Raw genomic sequence first — 19,883 nt, 5'->3', positions numbered from 1 at the left:
TAATCATTATTATTTTCGTTATTATTATTATTCCATTCATTTACTTATTCACTTATTCATTTATTTAAAATCCCCCCTCTAAATAATTCTTCAAATTTCCAATCTCTAAATTCAAATTCCAATTTCCGAAATTCCCATCTTCATAATTATTTATCAATCATTATTATTTTCGTTATTCTATTCATTTACTTATTCACTTGTTCATTTATTTAAAATTTCATCCCTAAATAATTCTTTAAATTTCCAATCCCTAAGTTTAATTTCCAATTTCCGAAATCCTAACTTCCACAATTATTTATCTAAATCATTATTATTTCGTCATTATTGTTATTCCATTCATTTATTTATTCACTTATTCATTTATTTAAAAATTTCGTCTTTAAATAATTCTTCAAAATTCCGATTTCCAAATTTAGTTCTCTGAAATTCCAATTTCCAAACTTAATTTTCAGTTTCCAATATTCCAATTCTCGCATTTATTCCATTACTTATTTATTATTATCATTATTATTATCATTTTATTCATTTATTTCTAAAAAATTCTGCCTTCAAATGATTTCCAAGATTTCCAATTTTTATAATTCAATTTTCATAGTTTCTACTTCTCAAATAATTTTCAATTCTGATTTCTTTCAAAATTTAATTTCCAGAGTCCCAATTTTCGTAATTTAATTTTTTTTAAATCCCAAACTCTCAAATAATTTTCAAAATTCCAATTTCTTTCAAATTTAATTTCTAAAATTCTCATTCTTACATTTAATTTCTAAAAAAAAAAAATCAAATAATCTCTAAAACTCCAATTTTCAAATAATCTCTAAGTCTCCAATTTTCAAATAAATTTCAAAAATCCAGTTTTCCCTCGAATAGTTTTAATTTCTATTTGGTGATGCATGTGATATGTTTTGTGCTCTTTATTGTACACTAACCCCATTTTTATGATAGCGCATTGCTCGTTCGTGGCCTAGGTACGCATCCACTCTCATTCTAATCATTCTCTATGCATGTTTTGATTCCCATATGTGCATAATAGATTTGAGTATCCATTGATTTTCCTATTGATTGCCACGTCAGCTTCGTTTGATGAGTAGAGACCCAACTTTAGGGACTTAGAGTGGTACTACGGTCTTTACCGTACCTTCCCGATAAGTAACCTGACCCCTAAGCCCGATTCGGTTTTTCACAAACCACATTTTCTAAAATAAGGAGTCACACTTAGAGTTTTTTTTTCTTATTTTGTTTACCCTTTTAAAAATAAAACAAATATAAGTGGCGACTCTAAGTCATTTTTTTTTAATAAATAAAATCATTTTCAAATAAAAATCGAGTTCGTCATCGAGTGGAAAACGCATGAGCCAAAATGCGGGGTCCACATTGTCATCACATATTTTTTAAATAAACTTTTAGAATTTAAATTTCAAAAATAATATATTTTATATAAACTCTTATGCTTTCAAAATGAAATTTCAAAATGATTTAATTTTTTTATGAGCCAATAAATACTGTTGGATGCACTAGAGGAATATGACATGGAACTCCTAGGAGCCATATCAGAGGAAGGTGGCATAAGTAGGAATCGAATAGCAGGCGCCGAAAAGCGCTTTGCAGCGATCTACTCTGGGAGGCAAAATCGTCCAATAGGAAATCGAAATCTGTCTTGTCCAGACAGTGACTGCCCAGAGCTCAACAGCAGAGGGCTTCAGCACTTGTCTTGAAACTGGGTTTGCCTGTCATGCTGCCGTGTTCAATCCCTAGAAACTCCCAGTTTCTACTTCACGTTTTCCTTTCATTCAATCTCAGTTTTAGTATTGCTTGTTTGATTTCTCAGTGGAAGATCCCTATGGATTAGGAGACTGTGAATCCGGAAGACGGTTTCTATGTCAGGTAATCTTTTGAGATTCAAGCTTCATTTTTTAGCTCTCTTTTCGTTTCTTATGTAAGGTAACAACAAATATGATGGAAAATGAAGTTGAACGTTTGAGGTTTTTCAGGCGAGGGAAAAGAGAAAAAGGGAGAAGGGGATTCTTTTTCTCGGAGACAAAATTTCGTAGATTCTTTTACTAAAACAGGAATCCTATGTTTCAGGTTTTTGAAGTGTTTGGGAAGTGCTTCTTCAAGCAAAAAAATTGCAAACTTTATGATGAAATCAGAAACTGAGTCTTTTGAGTTTTTTCAATTTGTTGGGGAACTGATGAATGAAAGAGATGAAGAGAAGGGAAAGGGGAACAATGCATGGTTTCCATGTTGGTTGAATCTTGGGCTTTCCCTACTTGTGAGGGCTTAGGTTACTCTTGGCATGCGTTCGAATTGAATCTGGGTTATTTGGATTGTTGAAAGAGATCATCGATTTCATTTGTAGGTCTTGTTTGTTGAATGAAACCCATTTTACTTCTTCTAATCTTGATGTGATTAATTGTATTCTGGCTACTGATACGACATCATTGTCTTGTCCAATTGCAGGAATTTGGAGGATGAAGTCTCGCTTAGCTCCTTCAGCCCAATTGATGGGTAGAAAAACCATGTTCACAGTGATTTAGTGATGTGTTTTATGTCTCTAAACATTCCAGTGAGATGCATCTAGTGCAAGAAAAGAAGGGAAATTTTACCAAACTATAATAAAGGGAAGCACAATGTTAGGCACCCAATCATCAGCAACTTTGTGACCATGGCTTCAGACTCTTTGCTTAGAGGCTTTCTTGTGAGGGACATGGTTGAGAAGGATTTTATCTGTTCTATCACATAAAAATTGATAAATGGCATTCAGGTTGCTTTAAGACAGATCCATCAACAGTGAAGTTCTTATGGAGCAGAAGAAAATCCAATTTCATACAAATTGGCTATGTGGGAAGTTGGGAAATTTGAGGATATACGAATTAGCCATGTCTGTCAGTCCAAGAAAAGTCATGCTGACCCTTTGCTTAAGCATCTTAGGAAATTTGAGGATAAACATACACATGCATTAGTGTGACACGCATGTCAATCATTGCAACCCAACAATTGTTCTATTGATAAACTTTATTTGGGCTACAAATCGAATGTTAATTCTTAAAACCCTGACATGAGGTTTTAGCACTTAGAATTGGATTTGTATTGCTTATGAATAATTAGATGAATGGGTATTGTTAGAAAAGTTCTTTGATTTCTCCAAGCAGACACAGCTGGATCCCATGGTTATATGGGGAAAGAATATCATTGTCTGGGGAGCAATAAAATATTTAGCAAAGAAGCATATGAAGATGGGGATCCTTAAATTCTACGTGTAACCTTCACTTTGCTAAAATCTAATTTTTAGAAAAGTTCTTTGATTTCTCAATTTGGTAGAATCTGTGACTTCTTAGATGTTCTTGTAATATACTACTAAAATCTAATTTTTAAAGTAATCTTATATTTGAAATGGTATTGGACTTTTTCACCACTTTAATTATTTATGACAAAGAAAATTACTTTTGTGAAAGGCATTATGTTGTTGAATACCAAGGGATTAAAACTTAGAGAGGAATATTGCAATAACTTAGGAAGGAAGGTTTACTTGAATCCAACATTTCAATGTGAAAGGTTATAGGTGTTGTTAACTTTTGGGTTAGTTTGGGTTCATGCACATTTCCTATAAAGATCTACATTTCTTGAATAGGTAGAGGAAATTTCTTATCCAACTCCCAAGGAATAACAACGTCAATGACCTAAATATTAATAAGGGATTTCTCATATTCATAATTGTGATATCTTGTTATATAAATATTATGAAAAAACAATTAAAAGAATTACATGGATTGTAGTGGTCTTAGCTAAAAGTTAAATGGTTCAAAAATTCTATCGAAACTAATAAAATAAGGGTTTCTTAATGATGCTTTTGGGAAAAAATTGAAAGAGGAGGGAAAACGTAATCATATAGAAATACATGATGGCTCTGTTTGGTTCCCGGAAAATGCTAAGGAAAGGAAAAAAAATGTAAAGGAAAATAGTTTTCTTTAGTTTGGATGACATGGAAAATAAGATTGAAAAAAAATATAAAGGAAAGTATGAAAGAAAATATTGTAATATTTTCCCCATTATTTTCCTTAAAAAATAATAAGGAAAATAAGGAGAAAAGAGAAGGGCAAAGGGGGGGGGAAATTTTATCGGGGGATCTATTGTGCCCATTATTTTTATCAATTCTGCTCAGCCTCCTCTCCTTTAGGACTTCAAAGCACCTTGTTACTGTTAAAGGCCAGAAAGAATTTTATACAATCCAGCAATTTTTTTTATTTATTATTTTTAAGAAAAAACCAAGGCAATTTTTGGAAATTATTTTTGAAAACAATTTTTGAAACTTGAATTATTCTTAACCAGTTTTTTTAAAATCTTTTTTACTATACTTTAAATATAATTTTTATATGTAATATTTTACCTTTTTCTATTATTTATCATTATTTTTAAGGTAATTTTTTTAAAAATAAGTGAAAGTAATTCAAATATATTATTTAAAAATATCATATTTTGTGATTTTAAGAAAATTATTTCATGTTTTTAAAAATATAAAATTATTTTCTATTTTCTAATTATTAACTTATTTTTTTGATCTTTTATTTTAAAAAACAAGAAACTGTTTTAAAAAATAATTTATAAACATAATTCAAAACTATATCTATCATTATTTCATAATATTGAATAAAAATAAAAATAAATAACACTTAGCTAAAAAATGATGAAATTTAGATATAAAGTAATAAAATACAAAATTATGAAAACCGACTACACACATTAGACTTAATAATTGGTGGGGTATTATGTGTTCTTGGAACTCACCGAAAAAGTATCATTTTGGTGCTCTACTAGGACCCTTCTTTTCAACAAAGGTGCATCAAATTAACCCTTGTTTTTTCTTTTCTTTTTTTAATATATATATATATATATATTGTGCATGTAGCATGCAGCATATAATAATCCTTTCTCCATGTAAAAATATATGAACATATTTTATTTTTAAATTTTGATTTCTAAAATCCTTTTGAATTTTTTAAGAGCTTTTTATTAGCTATAAATGTTCCCTTGAAAATAAAAAATAGTTATTTACTCATATATTTTATTTGTATTACATGAGGAAAATTTTATACATAAATCTTATAATTATTAATAAAAAAAAAATAGCAAAGACATTTTATGAGCAATGTTTTATGTCGAAAAATTCATATTTTTCAACAGTTTTTTTATTGGATTAATTTATTTTATTATTCAACAAATTGATAACCATTTAAGACAAATTGTTAATTTTATTTTCCTTCCATTTTTCCTTATATTTTTTTTTTTGTGGTTAACCAAACAAAAGAAAATGAATTCTTTTTTTTTTTCCCTTAAATTTTCCATGGATAATCAAACAAGTGAAAAAAATTATATTCATTTCCTTTCCTTTTTCTTTCCTTCAATTTTTCCTCCCAATTTTCTTTCTCTAGCATTTTCCGGGAACCAAACAGAGCCGATATTTTTTATATCTAGATAAATAAATATGTGCATGCATGTAGATACATATATATTTTTACCTATTAAATTAACGAAGTATAATAAAAATTAATCAGTATGACAAAGAACAGGAACAAATGAATCCTAATCATATAAGAAAAAATCAAAAAAATAAATAAACGAACAAAACAAGTTTTATTAAGGAGCATGATATATATATATATATATTAAATCAAATCTTCCAAGTTTAAGCTTTTACGAAAATTGATTGTTCAATAAGTTTATATTAAAAGTAAAAGGTAAAAACAAAAACAAAGATAATAACATTAGGAAAATAATTGTAAAATAATAAAAGTCTTTGTTGAAAAAAATTGCTAAACATTAAGATATAGAAAATGTGACATAGGTACAAAGAATGTGACCTAGTTACTAAGATACAAAAAAGGTGACCTAGGTATTGAGTTACGAATAATGTGATTTAAATACAAAAAATTAAAAAGAATTTTTTTAAAAAATGACCTAGGTACTAGGGTACAAAATGTTACTTATGTATTGAGGTACGAAAAATATGACCTAAATATTAAGGTACAAAATTTAGGAAAATCTTATGAAAATTTTGTGAAAATCTCTTTTTCCTATAGCTATGATCTTATCTTTTTTTTTTTTATTAGTAGGAATTTTTATTTAACTAATTATTTTTTAATAAAAAATAATTTTAATTGAGGGACTTAATTAGATATAAATAGTAAGAAGTATAGTCCTATAGACTTACACTTCAAAGGACTAGGATTTAAAAAATGTTGATTTAAAAACTGACAACAACTTTTCTCTTTGTTCTTGTTTGTTACGATTTGATTTTTTCCAAAGGAGAATAAAATTTGTAGTAGTTTACATTTTTTTTGTTTGTTTTAAATCAAAAAAATGTAAACTATTACAAATTTTATTCTCCTTTGGAAAAAATCAAATCGTAACAAACAAGAACAAAGAGAAAAGTTGTTGTTGCTACTTGCTACTGACAAAAAAAAAAAAAAAATTGCATTTGCATGTTGTAGACTCCTCGGTGCGATAGAGGGGTTCTTTTTTATTTTTATTATTATTTTTCTGACCACCCCGGATTAAGCTGCATGGGGCGGCTAGATGGGACGGGGTGAGCTGGTTGTGGCGGCCAGAGGGGACGGAAAGACAACGGGAGTAGATGCGATTTAGAGAGGGAGATATTTTTTTTTGGGCAGGAGACGAGGATAAGCTAGCAGGATGAGGAGAGTTGTGGGTAGGAGAGAGAGGAAATTAGTAGAGAGTAGAAGCGAGGAGCCTGAGGAGATTTTACCAGAGGGGAGAGCTTTTACAGAGAAAACGAGGAACAGAGGAGAGCTTGCTGGAAGCCAAGCCACTTTTGCTCGAGGGGAATCACTCAGGCAACAACCAGTATCACCAATCTAAAATCACTTTTGTTTTCTAATTGAAGGGAATGTGCTCCAGGAGGTGATGGAGCTATCAGAAACATGGAGAACTAGTTGAGTTATATCTTGAGGCTTTTAGCGGAAGCTAGCTACCTCATAGCTTAAGATTTTGGATTAAAATGGTAGTTTAATTTTGGGATTAAAGCGTTCATGTGTGATAGGATGCTACATGTGAAAAAATGTTAGGATATTAGCCTAATTGTTGGTTGGCTTGATATATACATTGTTTGTTGATTATAGGCTTTTAGGTTAGAATGGTAGTTTTAACATTAAAATTTAATTTTCAATCATGATACATTTTCACTGTATAGTTGTTTATGCTTCCTAGCTAACTGTGCTTATATTAGAAGTGATTTCAAGGCTTTTGGTGTTTGGTATTTGTTGTTTGTCAAAGACATGGTTGTGATTAGTTGGGTTGTAGGTAAGTTACATGTTAAGGAGGTGTCTGCACCTCAATATTAAAAGGTTTCAGAAATGCACTACAATGAAAAAGACCAAGCAGAACAGAGAGCAAGGTTGAGAAAGAGCATGGTTTCCTATTATTTCTTACTTAGTAGATATATGATTTTGGATAAAGCAAAATGGGTTTGGATACTTTTATTTTGAGTTGAGGGGGCTTGAGCCCTTATTTATGATTTTAACCTTTTTGGATATCTCATGGTACTTAATTAAACATTTTGTTTCACATGTGGAGCCTTGAGAGCTGGAACTGAAAAATGTTGTGTGAACTCCCTATTTTCATGGTCTGGAAGTTTATAATGATTGACAGGCTCCTCTCTTTCTTAAATTTTACCGACACTTTCTATAAGGAGTGTAGGGTCCTATTTTTTTTCCACTTTGGCTCTTCTAATATGCATCCTTGTGTACAATGTTGCACCGCTTTTGTTTGGCGCATGTGAATATAAATATGTATTTGTTTGTATGTATAATCAAAGTGCACATTATATTGTCCTTTAAAAAAACTTTGTGGTGCCCTTTTTTTTTCATTTGTTTATTCCTTAAAAGGACATGCTGTACACGTTTGGCCATGCTAAGACCATTTCTTCTTTTTATTATTTTCTTAGTTCTCTCCAACTTTTAATGTCAAAGACTTCATTTTCAAAATTTTAATTGTAAACTCCAGTTTTAATTTGATTTCTCAAAGCTCCAAATTTAATTTAATTTTTCAAAAACTCCCATTTTTAAAAATTCAGTTTTCAAAACGTTGACTTCATAAAATTTAATTATTTTCAAATTTTATTTTTAAAAATTCCATCTTTAAATAATTCTTCAAAATTCTGATTTTTAAATTTAATTTCCAAAATTCTAATTTTCATATTTATTTATTTAATTATTATTATTTTCGTTATTATTATTATTATTATTATTATTATTATTATTTTATTTGTTTATTTATTTTTAAAATTTTCATCTTTAAATAATTCTTCAAGATTTCGATTTCTAATTTTCAAAATTCTAATCATCCTTAAGGATTCAGAGTATTTAATATTAGATTGACACTTTTTATAATAATAATCCAACGGCTCATCATTATCATTTCATGTCTTTTCATATTAAAGTTTAACAAAGAGTTCATTGACTACTATCAATAATATTGAAGATTTTTATTAATAAAAATAAAAATAAATTAAATTAAAATTAAAAAATAGTTATTGCTAAAAAATTTATTTTTTAATAATAAAATATAAAAATAAAGTAGAATTGAAAAAAAATACTAAAGTATTAATATGCCCAAATACACTTTAATAATTAAAAAAAATAGAAAAATTACCTAAAATTATTTTATTATATCTTTTTTTATTACAAATGAAATGAGAAAATATTGGATTATTTTTTCTTTTTTATAATTTTTGAAATTGAAATAACATACATTATATTACATTAATTATTTCTTTGAAAATTATGAAAAGTTCAAATAAAGTTGTTTTAGTCTTTATAAAAAATAATAGTAATTAATCTTTTTCTATAAAACGAAATATATTTTAATCTTTCCAAATAAAAAAAGTGAAAAAATAATTATAATTTTTTCAAATAATTTATCTCATTATACCTTATCCCAATTTTTCTCAAGGAATATTTACTTTTGAATTGCTACTCTCTTTCTTCTATTACATCATATATATATATATATATATATATATATATATATATATATATATATATATGTGGAGATAAATAATTGAAAAACAAAATCATTAGAACCATCATAACAACTTCCACAAAAAATTTGAAGTGTTATTCCATGCGTGTTAAGCTCATGAAATTCATGCTCACTTTAATTGAAAATTCTATTCAATTCAGCATTTCCTCATACTGATAATGTTTTTTTTCCCCTCTTCTTTGTAATCTTAATTTTATTTTGTGATCTTAAAAATTATCTATTACTCGAAAAGAAAGTCACAATTAGTTTCTCCTATTGATCTCCTTCTTCTGATAAGCATAATACTTTCATATTCCTATTGTGTTAGCATGGAATTAATATATTGGTTTTCTAGCTACCCATTTGTTAGATATCATACTATTTTTTTTCCTTTTTTTTTTCTTTACAAAAAAAAAAATTGTCATAATGAATGAAATTATTAACAAATTTTCATAAAAACCCGAGAAGCCTAACTTTTTACTATGGCTAAGAGAAAAAAAAAATGTTAAAAAAAATTATTTCCTTATATTTGAATAACATAGAAAATAGTATAGAAAGAAAATTACGCCCCTTCCTCTTCCTCAAGTGGGGAAAGTTTTGTTTCCCTTTTTGCTTTTTTTTTTTTCAATTAGCATTATACTTCACAAACTGAAAAAGTACTTAAATTAGTAAATTGAGTGATTTTTTTTCCTTTTTTTTTAGTGGGGGGTAGGGGTTCACATTTGATTAGCCACTAGTTCAATCATAGTGGAGAATCTAAGTATTGCTAATTTACTTCACATTTTTATTTTTATTTTTTACAACTTATTTTAACTTAGCATATACACTTTGTAATTGACAGATATGAGACAAGACTTATCAAGGAAATTATTGATGTCATCCTCAAAGAATTGAACTCCAAGCTCTTACTACATGTTAGCAAGAACATAGTTGGAATGAATTTTCATTTGGAAGAATTGAAATCATTGATAAAAATTGAGTCAAATGATGTTCGCATGATTGGGATTTATGGGCTTGGTGGAATTGGTAAGACCACAATTGCCAAAGTTGTATATAATAATATCTCACATCAATTTGAGAGTAGAATCTTTCTTGAAAATGTTAGAGAAAGATCCAAAGACTACTCAAGTCGACTTAAATTACAACAAGAACTTCTTAATGGTGTCATGAAGAGAAAAAATAAAAAAATAAGTAATGTTCATGAAGGGATTAATGTGATAAGAAACAGGTCTCACTCTAAAAAGGTTCTTCTTATTCTTGATGATGTAGACAATTTGGAGCAATTAGAATTCTTAGCTGGAGGGCATAGTTGGTTTGGTCCTGGAAGTAGAATCATCATAACCTCTAGAGATCAACATTGTCTAAATGTGCATGGAGTCGATGCATCATATAAAGTTGAGGCACTAAATTACAAGGCGTCTATTCAACTTTTATGTCAACATGCTTTTAAACAAAACATTCCTCAAAGTGACTATGTAGACCTCTCAAATCATGTAGTAAATTATGTGAAAGGCCTACCATTAGCTCTTGAAGTTTTGGGTTCTTTTCTTTTTGGTAAAAGTGTGCCTGAGTGGGAAAATGCATTACAAAAACTAAAGGAAAATCCCAACATAAAAGTCCAAAATGTACTTAAGATAAGCTTTGATGGATTGGACAAGAAAGAGCAAGAAATATTCCTTGACATTGTGTGTTGCTTCAAGGGATGGAACAAAAATGATGTAACAAGACTAGTAAAGCATGCAGAGATTGGAATAAGAGTTCTTAGTGACAAGTGCCTCATAACTCTTTGTGGTAATACCATAACGATGCATGATTTGGTAGAAGAAATGGGTAGAGAAATTGTTCGACATAAACATCCTGAAGAGCCTGGGAAATGGAGCAGATTGTGGGATCCTAAGGATATTTCCCTTGTATTGAGAAAAAAAATGGTATGGATCAAATGCATTAACTTACTTGATATATAGTGTCATTATTTTTGTTTAAGAAATTATATATCTTTATAGTTTTTCTAAGGTTTTATATGTTTCATTCTTTATTTATTTTCATGTACTTTTAATTTTTAGGGAACGAAAGCAGTTGAAGCGATATTTCTAGACATGTGTACATCAAGAGAGATCTCATTTACTACTGAAGCTTTCAAAAGGATGGGGAGACTTAGATTATTCAAAATTTATTGGAGTTGTGGTTTTCTTAATTATATGGGAAAACGGTGTCAAAAGCTCCTCCTTTCTGAAGACTTTGAATTTCCTTCAGATTATTTAAGATATCTTCATTGGGAAGGATACTCTTTGAAATCCTTGCCTTCAAATTTTGATGGAGAGAACCTCATTGAACTCAACTTGCAGCATAGCAATATAGAACACCTTTGGCAAGGGAAAAAGGTAGTATTAAACTCAGTTATATTGTGTCTTCCCTTAGATTAATTTTGAAGTTCATGAGAATTTATTTGCTAAAATGAAATAATTAATTTCTTTTGTTGCAGTATCTAGAAGAGTTAAAGATCTTGAATTTATCAGGATCTCAGCAGCTCAATGAAATCCCACACTTGTCAAATATGCCAAATTTGGAGCAACTAGATGTTGAAGGTTGTAGAAGTTTGGATAATGTTGACTCATCTATTGGTTTCTTGAAGAAGCTTACTTTGTTGAATTTGGGAAGGTGCCAAAAGATTAGGAGCTTGCCAAGTACAATTCAAAACTTGGTCTCTCTTAAAAGTCTTTATATAGATGAAACTGTTATTGAAAAATTACCATCCTCAATATATCATCTCACCTCACTTCAGTTGCTATCTATTAATGAATGCAAAAACTTGAGGAGTCTTTCGAGCAGCATTTGTAGGTTGAAATACCTTGAAAAACTTTATCTCTCTGATATTTCAAACTTTAAGACTTTTCCGGAAATCATGGAGGTTATGGAATGCTTAAAGGCACTTGATTTAAGTGGAACGTGTATAAAAGAGCTTCCATCATCAATTGAGTTTTTAAAACAACTCGTTGATTTGCGGTTAGTGAACTGTGAAAACTTGAGGAGTCTTCCGAGCAGCATTTGTAGGTTGAAATACCTTCAAGAACTTGATCTCTCTTATTGTTCAAACTTTGAGACTTTTCCGGAAATCATGGAGGTTATGGAATGCTTAGAGTCGCTTCATTTAAATGGAACGTGTATAAAAGAGCTTCCATCATCAATTGAGTTTCTAAAACATCTCGCTTATTTGTGGTTAGTGAAGTGTGAAAACTTGAGGAGTCTTCCAAGCAGCATTTGTAGATTGAAATACCTTGAACAACTTGATCTCTCTGATTGTTCAAACTTTGAGACTTTTCCGGAAATCATGGAGGATATGGAATGCTTAAAGTGGCTTGATTTAAGTGGAACGTGTATAAAAGAGCTTCCATCATCAATTGAGTTTCTAAAACATCTCGCTGATTTGCAGTTAGTGAAGTGTGAAAACTTGAGGAGTCTTCCGAGCAGCATTTATAGGTTGAAATACCTTGAAAAACTTAATCTCTCTGGTTGTTCAAACTTGGAGACTTTTCCGGAAATCATGGAGGATATGGAATGCTTAAAGTGGCTTGATTTAAGTGGAACGTGTATAAAAGAGCTTACATCATCAATTGAGTTTCTAAAACATCTCGCTGATTTGCAGTTAGTGAAGTGTGAAAACTTGAGGAGTCTTCCGAGCAGCATTTATAGGTTGAAATACCTTGAAAAACTTAATCTCTCTGGTTGTTCAAACTTGGAGACTTTTCCGGAAATCATGGAGGATATGGAATGCTTAAAGTGGCTTGATTTAAGTGGAACGTGTATAAAAGAGCTTCCATCATCAATTGAGTTTCTAAAACATCTCGCTTCTTTGCGGTAGTGAAGTGTGAAAACTTGAGGAGTCTTCCGAGCAGCATTTGTAGGTTGAAATACCTTGAAGAACTTAATCTCTCTGGTTGTTCAAACTTGGAGACTTTTCCGGAAATCATGGAGGTTATGGAATGCTTGAAGTCCCTTAATTTAAGTGGAACGTGTATAAAAGAGCTTCCGTCATCAATTGGATATTTAAATCATCTTATTTATTTGCATTTGAGCCACTGCAAAAACTTGAGGAGTCTTCCAGGTAGCATTTGTTGGTTGAAATTGCTTAGAAAACTCAATCTCAATGACTGTCCAAACCTAGTCACAGGGGACATGGAAAATTTAATAAATCTTGGTTTATTAGAAACTCAGAATATGATGGATGGAGTAGCCCCAAGTGATTTATGGTGCCTATCCTTGCTGGAAGATTTAGATCTAAGTCAAAACAGTATGTGTCACATACCTATTGCTATTACTCAACTATGTAATCTGAGACGCCTTAATATCAGTCATTGCAAGATGCTTGAAGAAATTCCAGAGCTTCCATCAAGTCTAAGAAAAATAGATGCACATGATTGCCCGATCTTTGGAACTCTATCAAATCCATCTACTCTTCTTTGGTCTTTTCTCCTCAAATGGTTCAAGACAGTTGAGGTACAATTTTTGTTTAAACTTTTTTTTTTCTCTCTTTTAATTACAGGTACTTGTGAATTAATTGATATTTATTTTAATTTCCTATTTTCTCTGCAATTAATAGTTCTAATTTACTTTGTTTGTTAAGCTGACCCACCTCTGGAAATGTTACTTTTAACTGTGCAGCCTCCTTTGAAATGGAGAAGTATTAATCTAGGAGGTAATGGAATTCCAAGGTGGGTACTGCATCAGGAAATGGGAAGCCAAATAAGAATAGAGCTTCCTATGAATTGGTATGAAGATAACCACTTCCTTGGATTTGGATTTTTCTGTCTTCATCATCAATCAAAAAATATTTCTTTATCTTTGAAATTTGATGAAGGAGAATGTGCTTACAATATAGTACAAATTCCCTGTAGTAAATGCCACAAGATTAATGATAGTGAATCAGATCAAGTGTTGCTAGTGTACTATCCTAAGATTTCTTTTAGGGACGCGTTCCACTCCAATCAATATATGCACCTTCAGGCTTCATTTTGGTCAGATTATTTTTTTAGGGAATCAAAATTCAAAAGTTGTGGGGTCCATCTTATATACTGTCAAGACGATCAACAGAACCATATCTCGTCGGTAGATTTTCTTGGCACCCAAGATGATGAAGACAATCATGAGAATTTTGGTGACAACAGATCAACAACAAAAGCTATGAAGAGAAGCCGTGATGACGCAGAACATAATCAAGCGGAGGAACCACACCATAAAAGATCGAGAGAACCCAATACCCATCTCAAGCTTTAAACTCAAACACCAACCAGCAGGTACATCAACAAAACTTTCTTAATTTATATTTAACCATCATAAAAATAAAAATATATTTTATGATCATTTTTATGAATCATTTCAAAATGTTATTTATTTATTTATTTTTAACTTTTTCAAGGACTCCCTGAGCCCAAACTTTAGAATTTAATTGATTGTTAAAATTTTACATCTCTCATTAAAATTTAAATTGATGGTGTATCCATTTTTCCATAATTAGATAAATTACTTAAGTTTTTAAGATTTTCATGATTTTATTTGAAAAAAAGTTCCTGGATTGTTTTTTAATATCTTAATTATTTAGAATAAACTCAAATAAATTGTATAACATAGAGTTATAAATAATTTGCTTGTTTAGATGCATATTCAATTATAATGCAATTCTTTTGTTAATATATATATTTTTTAAAATAACTTATTTAAAATTACAGCTTTATCCTTGTCATATTAATGTAATGGCAGTTTTACCCTTCTCATTCGTCTAACTTTGTTTACTCTCCACATTGATTCAAGGACTCTCCTGAGACGGATTCTGTCATTTCTCTATCTAGAATTTTCCTTCAAGTCCTGGATTTGAAGAAGAATTTGAGCCACATTTGCCATGGAAGAAAAGTGGTTGCTACCGTATAAGATCCCCTGTTGCCGCGGGACATAGGTAGCTGCTGCCATATATGCACCAGTGGCGGGCCTTCACCGCTACAATAACATCACTATATATAGACCAGTGCCTCCCGCTCACCCTCACTGCAAAACCCATTCACGGTGTTGATGCCATTCCCATTCCCTTCCTCTTAACAATGAGCAGTATTCAGACGAAAAGAAATTTTGCAGGTAAACGTGCCTTTCCCTTTCCTTTCTTCTAACAATGAGCAGTACCACCTTCTTTTCACTGACTGAAAGTCACCAAAACTTTTTTGGTTTTATTTCTCAGTGGTCAATAATGAAGATTATTGGAGTGTGGATGAAGAGTCTTGGTATTTTTTTGATTCACTCATTATTCTTTCAACCAAATGACTTTATTTTTCTGATTCACCATATGGTTTCAATTTTTAGGGTTTTTTTTTTCTAGGGTATTCTTCTCCATCTTTTGGTTTTATTTCTCCACGTTCTATGATTATGTTGGGATCCCATATCTTTTTTGGTTTGATTCCTTTGGGTTTTCTTTTGATGGATTTCTCATCATTCCTTCTTTCTAAGACAAGACAAATATAATTCGTACCTGGTAAGATAATGTTTATTAGATCTTCAGAATGAGAAATTTTTTATGGAGAGAAATTAAATGATGCCATCCATCATCACTTGTCCCTAGTAGAACTACAGGTGATTTGTATGTTGTTTGGGTAATTGGTGAAGTTTCAGATTGCCTTGGGCTACTTGAGTTGCATGCCAATTGGGGGAAATCTTTGATGGAGAGATTTTTTATTGCAGTATGCTTCCTTGAGACCAAAACTATGGGGAGATTTTAGTATTTGGGGTTAGATGCGGGGTGATTTATTTGAGTCTATGTCCATGAATAAAAAATTGTATAGAATTTAAAACAATTAAATTAGAAGAAAATAAAGTAGTTTTAAAAAAAAAATATCTAATATCATTTACAAAAAAGAATAAAATGTTCTTTTATTCACTCAAATCCAATAATCAACATCAAGTAGCTTTAGTTGGTGTAAGGTTCCAGTATAAATCAGTGAACAAAAAGAGTATTTTTCATGTCTAGTAATAGCATATCTCTATCATGTTACAAGATCTGCAGTGGTGAGATCTTTTATTAATGTCCACTTCCTAATCACATCACCTAAAATGGTAAGGATATTTTTCTGGAAGAACATGGACATTTGGGTGTGAAAAAAAAATAAAAAATGTTGTAATCACTTAGTGACATCAGGCTTTGCTCCATGCCTCAATATGAAGTGGCTTAATTTGGTGAGTGGTGATTGGATATCATTGGTAGGAAAGGTCAGTGGTAATTCAAAGCCCAATTCTGATCAGTTTACTCTCTATTGTTCACAATTTTCCCCCATTTCATAGGTTAGACTTGAGCCACTCTCACCCAAAAGGGAAAACAGGGGGCTCTTCCTGATGGTAAGACCATTGGTGCGAAGTGGGTTTGAATATTATACATCGTAATCTTTAGGTACAAAACCAAATTGGTGGGTAAATACTAAATAGACACTAAAAAGGGTAATTGAAATTTTCTTTGGTGTTCAAAAATTGTGTTTCATTTACTAATGGTCACACAGGCCAAAATTGTGGGGAGATTTTAGAGAAAAACACCAGTGATATTAGTATATGTTTCTCCCTTCCAATAACCAGCTAGCACACGTTTCTCTGGGTGATTTTTCTTTGCCCTCTTCCTTCCTGAAATTTTCATAACTTTTTTAGGGACTGTTTGTTGTCCATTTCTCCCATCATGAATGTAAAATTGGCTTTCTCCTATCTTGAAACACTAGTGATATTTGGCTTTCTTCATTCCATTTTTCTGTTCTCATCCAACCTATTCTCAAGAGATTTTCCCAACATTTTTCAATCTTAGAATATAAAATTATATGAAATACGTTTATATTGTAATGTCAATGCTAGTGTGTATGCTACACTTTGGCCTTGAAAAGGGGGCAAAAGAAAAAGTTTGGCAAATTTTATAAGGTTGATGCATCTCAGTTTCATATTCCAAGCCTTTTAGTTTTCAGACTATGGATGCTTTCATCACTAATCATGTTTCAGTTTGTTCAACAGCTTGAGATCCCTTCTGGACATATATACAGAAGATCTTTCACCTGGACATATATACAAAGGACTACTAGTTCTTATTAGTCTCAAGTCATTGATTGATCTGTAAGTCTTTCAATCTTTAACTTCTCATAGTTCTACATTTTGGACACCAGATAGAAGTGAAGTTATTCCACTTTGATTCTTCTGCAGTAGCATTTGAAAATATGTCATGTTATGTAATTGCTTTTGTTGTTCACAATATATATAAAGATGAGATTAGTGCTTCTAAAAGCTATTCACTACAAGGCTCTGTTCTGCAATGAGTATGACTAGTCTACATGATGATCTAACATCATGTATTAAAATAGGTTTTGATGACCAGTTTTTAACATTTGCCAGTTTGGATCTATTTTGACAAGTTATAAAACTTGTCTACATGACATATCTTATAAAATAGGTTCAACAAGATATGATTATGAAAATAGTATTACCAAAATAGAGATAAAATTTAAGGATGTTTTTAATGTTTACTTATTTTTATGTTTATGAAGTTTATTTGTAAAAACGTTTGTAATTAGATTTTAAATTGATAGGGATTAATAAAAAATTTGCTTGTGCTGTTATTGTTGGAAATTTTGGAAGATTTTGGATCAAATCTGGTCAGATCTTGCTTTATGGGGTGTGGATTTTAGTAGGTCATGTTTGTATACAAAGCTCCTCTTCTTTGCATCTTGTAGAATAGAACAGAGTCCTAGTTTCTATAATGAAAAGACATGTCCTTTCTTTATTTTTTTTGTAGATAAATACATTGTGGCAGCAACATAAGTTAGTATACTTTGTTCTTCTGGCTGGGTAGTTCTCCTTTAAGTTTGAAAAAGATAATCAAATATTTTGTTTAGTTCTTTGTTTTGATTTGTCTGTCGTCAGTCTATTTATGCATCCTCCTTGTGCAGATTTTTTTGGAGGTACAACTTGATGGATATTGGCCTGCAGAATTTGGCATGGATTCAACTGGAAATGAATTGGCTTTGGTATCAATGGAACATCCAAGATCCTCTGTATCAATTACAGGAGGCCCAACCCTGATAAATGGTCATTCAACAGTTCATAAATTTTTGTGTTGTGACACAGTGGCTTATTAATCACCCCAAGTTTCAGAAAAATCCACTTTACATCAGTGGTGACTCGTAGTCAGGCATAATCATCCCCATGGTGGTTCAGGAAATATATATCCAATGGTATGTTTATCATGAATTCTCTACATGGCTGAGAAAAGAAGAATATTTTCATTAGTTATATAAAAACACTATTTAACCTAAGATTTTGCATTTCTTAAGTTCAGTTTTCTTTTTGTTTTGAACACCCATACAGAGTTTTAAGATTGACTAATCAATTCAACTCTTGGAGGAACTAATAATACATGTAAATGGAGATGAAAAGAAAGTCATGATGGTTCAGGATTGGGCTCCATCTGAGCCCATGCTTTCATTTTTCCTTTAGGATTCCAAAAAGACTATATATATGTGTCTAATAATGTGCCTAATCGTCCAATTGAAATTTCATTTCTCCTTATTTTTTGGTTGCAGGTAATGATACAGGGAAAGAGCCAAAAATGAATATTTAAGTATGTAATCTAATTATATGATTCCAGTGACTTGCACCTTATGGTTTTAACTTTTGTACATCACATTTGAATCCATTTGATCTTCTTTTAATTGGACTCAGGGATACACCATTGGAAACCCAATAACAGATCACTTTAGTGACTTCAATTCAAGAATTGCGTACATTCATCAAGTAGGAATTCTATCAGATGAGCTCTATGAGGTGATTATTCGCCCCACCCACTCGGGTTTAATACTTAATCGGATATGATTCCAAAATTTGCATTGATTTGTTATGCATTTCTAGGCAACCAAAGCAGTATCCTCCTGTGAATACTACTAAACTATACAAGGATGGTTCAGGGGTTGCCACCTAAAAAGTATTCAGAGAATGTCATTCAGATTTTAGACTCATATGCTTGTACCATTCTACATATTGAGTTGAATTTTTGGTTTTGACTGAATTGAAAAATGGAGGTTTTTTTTTTTTTTTTTTTTTTTTTTTTTTTACTTGTTTTGCAAAAATTGCAAGAAATAATCCTAAAAACACAAATATGCAAAGATTCAGGTGGTTGAAGATACCCCAAGTGGCAATTGACTGAATAAGATAAAATAAAGACCAATTCAATTATGTGTTTATAGAATGTTTTAAGAGTGGGTTTTATGTTTTCTTTGAATCTAAATGGCATCATGTTTCTTTATTTTGACTAGTCTTTTCCTTTCCTTACTTTTACCAGATACCAAATGAAGTTTGAGCATGTAGTCTTACTCAACTTGTGCTACTAATTAGAGTATCTGTTGGTGATATTTTCTTTTTCAGGCCAATATCTAAAAGCTAAGGTTGATGGAGGTTTTGGCAGGGACGTGCTGGAGTTTTTGCTGAAAGGAGATGTGGTTGCTTATAGAACCATGGCTACCAGAGTTTCTTGAAATAGCCTGAAGATTAACTGATTGATAGAGTTGTCGACTTGTGTTGCAGCTGCAGCAGTGTCATTTATACAATTTTTCCCTAAAATGAAGGCGCAATACGATTATGGTTTGTTGATGTTTATATTGACATTCAGTTTGGTATCTGTAATGGGCTATCCTCAACCATCCTCATTGGTAGTGCCACAGCTGTGTTTGTATCCATAGGCATCTACCCAATGTGGGCTGGTGACGATCTTTACAATCTGGTTGCTGGCAATGTTGAAAAGCTTGGGAACTTCTTAGAAGGTATGCCTAAAATAGAAAGGTGGCATTACACCC

General features: G+C 31.1%; 2 protein-coding genes and 1 long non-coding RNA gene across 34 annotated transcripts in view; all 3 read left to right on the top strand.

The window, feature by feature from the left end:
* LOC100247603 (disease resistance protein RPV1) overlaps window positions 1-19,883 on the top strand; it is a 111,715-nt gene that overhangs the window by 74,654 nt on the left and 17,178 nt on the right. For 31 of the 32 annotated variants that reach the window (XM_059741941.1, XM_059741927.1, XM_059741932.1 and 28 more), the window contains 2 exons: window positions 18,757-18,858; window positions 19,456-19,850. The gene's annotated coding sequence lies outside the window, so the exon portion shown is untranslated. The remainder of the gene's footprint in view (window positions 1-18,756; window positions 18,859-19,455; window positions 19,851-19,883) is intronic. The other variant, XM_059741952.1, reaches the window with a different exon arrangement.
* On the top strand, window positions 1,550-3,140 carry LOC132254988 (uncharacterized). The gene is made up of 3 exons (XR_009467469.1): window positions 1,550-1,881; window positions 2,083-2,356; window positions 2,458-3,140. It is a non-coding gene; the product is annotated as an uncharacterized LOC132254988 (long non-coding RNA).
* On the top strand, window positions 11,522-18,270 carry LOC132254905 (disease resistance protein RPV1-like). The gene is made up of 6 exons (XM_059741966.1): window positions 11,522-13,527; window positions 13,693-14,324; window positions 14,839-15,156; window positions 15,257-15,299; window positions 17,056-17,154; window positions 17,985-18,270. The coding sequence occupies exon 1, from the start codon at window positions 11,588-11,590 to the stop codon at window positions 12,890-12,892; it is 1,305 nt and encodes a 434-aa protein (XP_059597949.1). The 5' UTR covers window positions 11,522-11,587; the 3' UTR covers window positions 12,893-13,527; window positions 13,693-14,324; window positions 14,839-15,156; window positions 15,257-15,299; window positions 17,056-17,154; window positions 17,985-18,270.

The sequence above is a fragment of the Vitis vinifera genome, chromosome 13, assembly GCF_030704535.1.
Source record: "Vitis vinifera cultivar Pinot Noir 40024 chromosome 13, ASM3070453v1".
Taxonomy (NCBI): Eukaryota; Viridiplantae; Streptophyta; class Magnoliopsida; order Vitales; family Vitaceae; genus Vitis; species Vitis vinifera.
The sequence above is the reverse complement of the archived record's forward strand: the minus strand, read 5'-3'. Positions and strand labels throughout refer to the sequence as shown.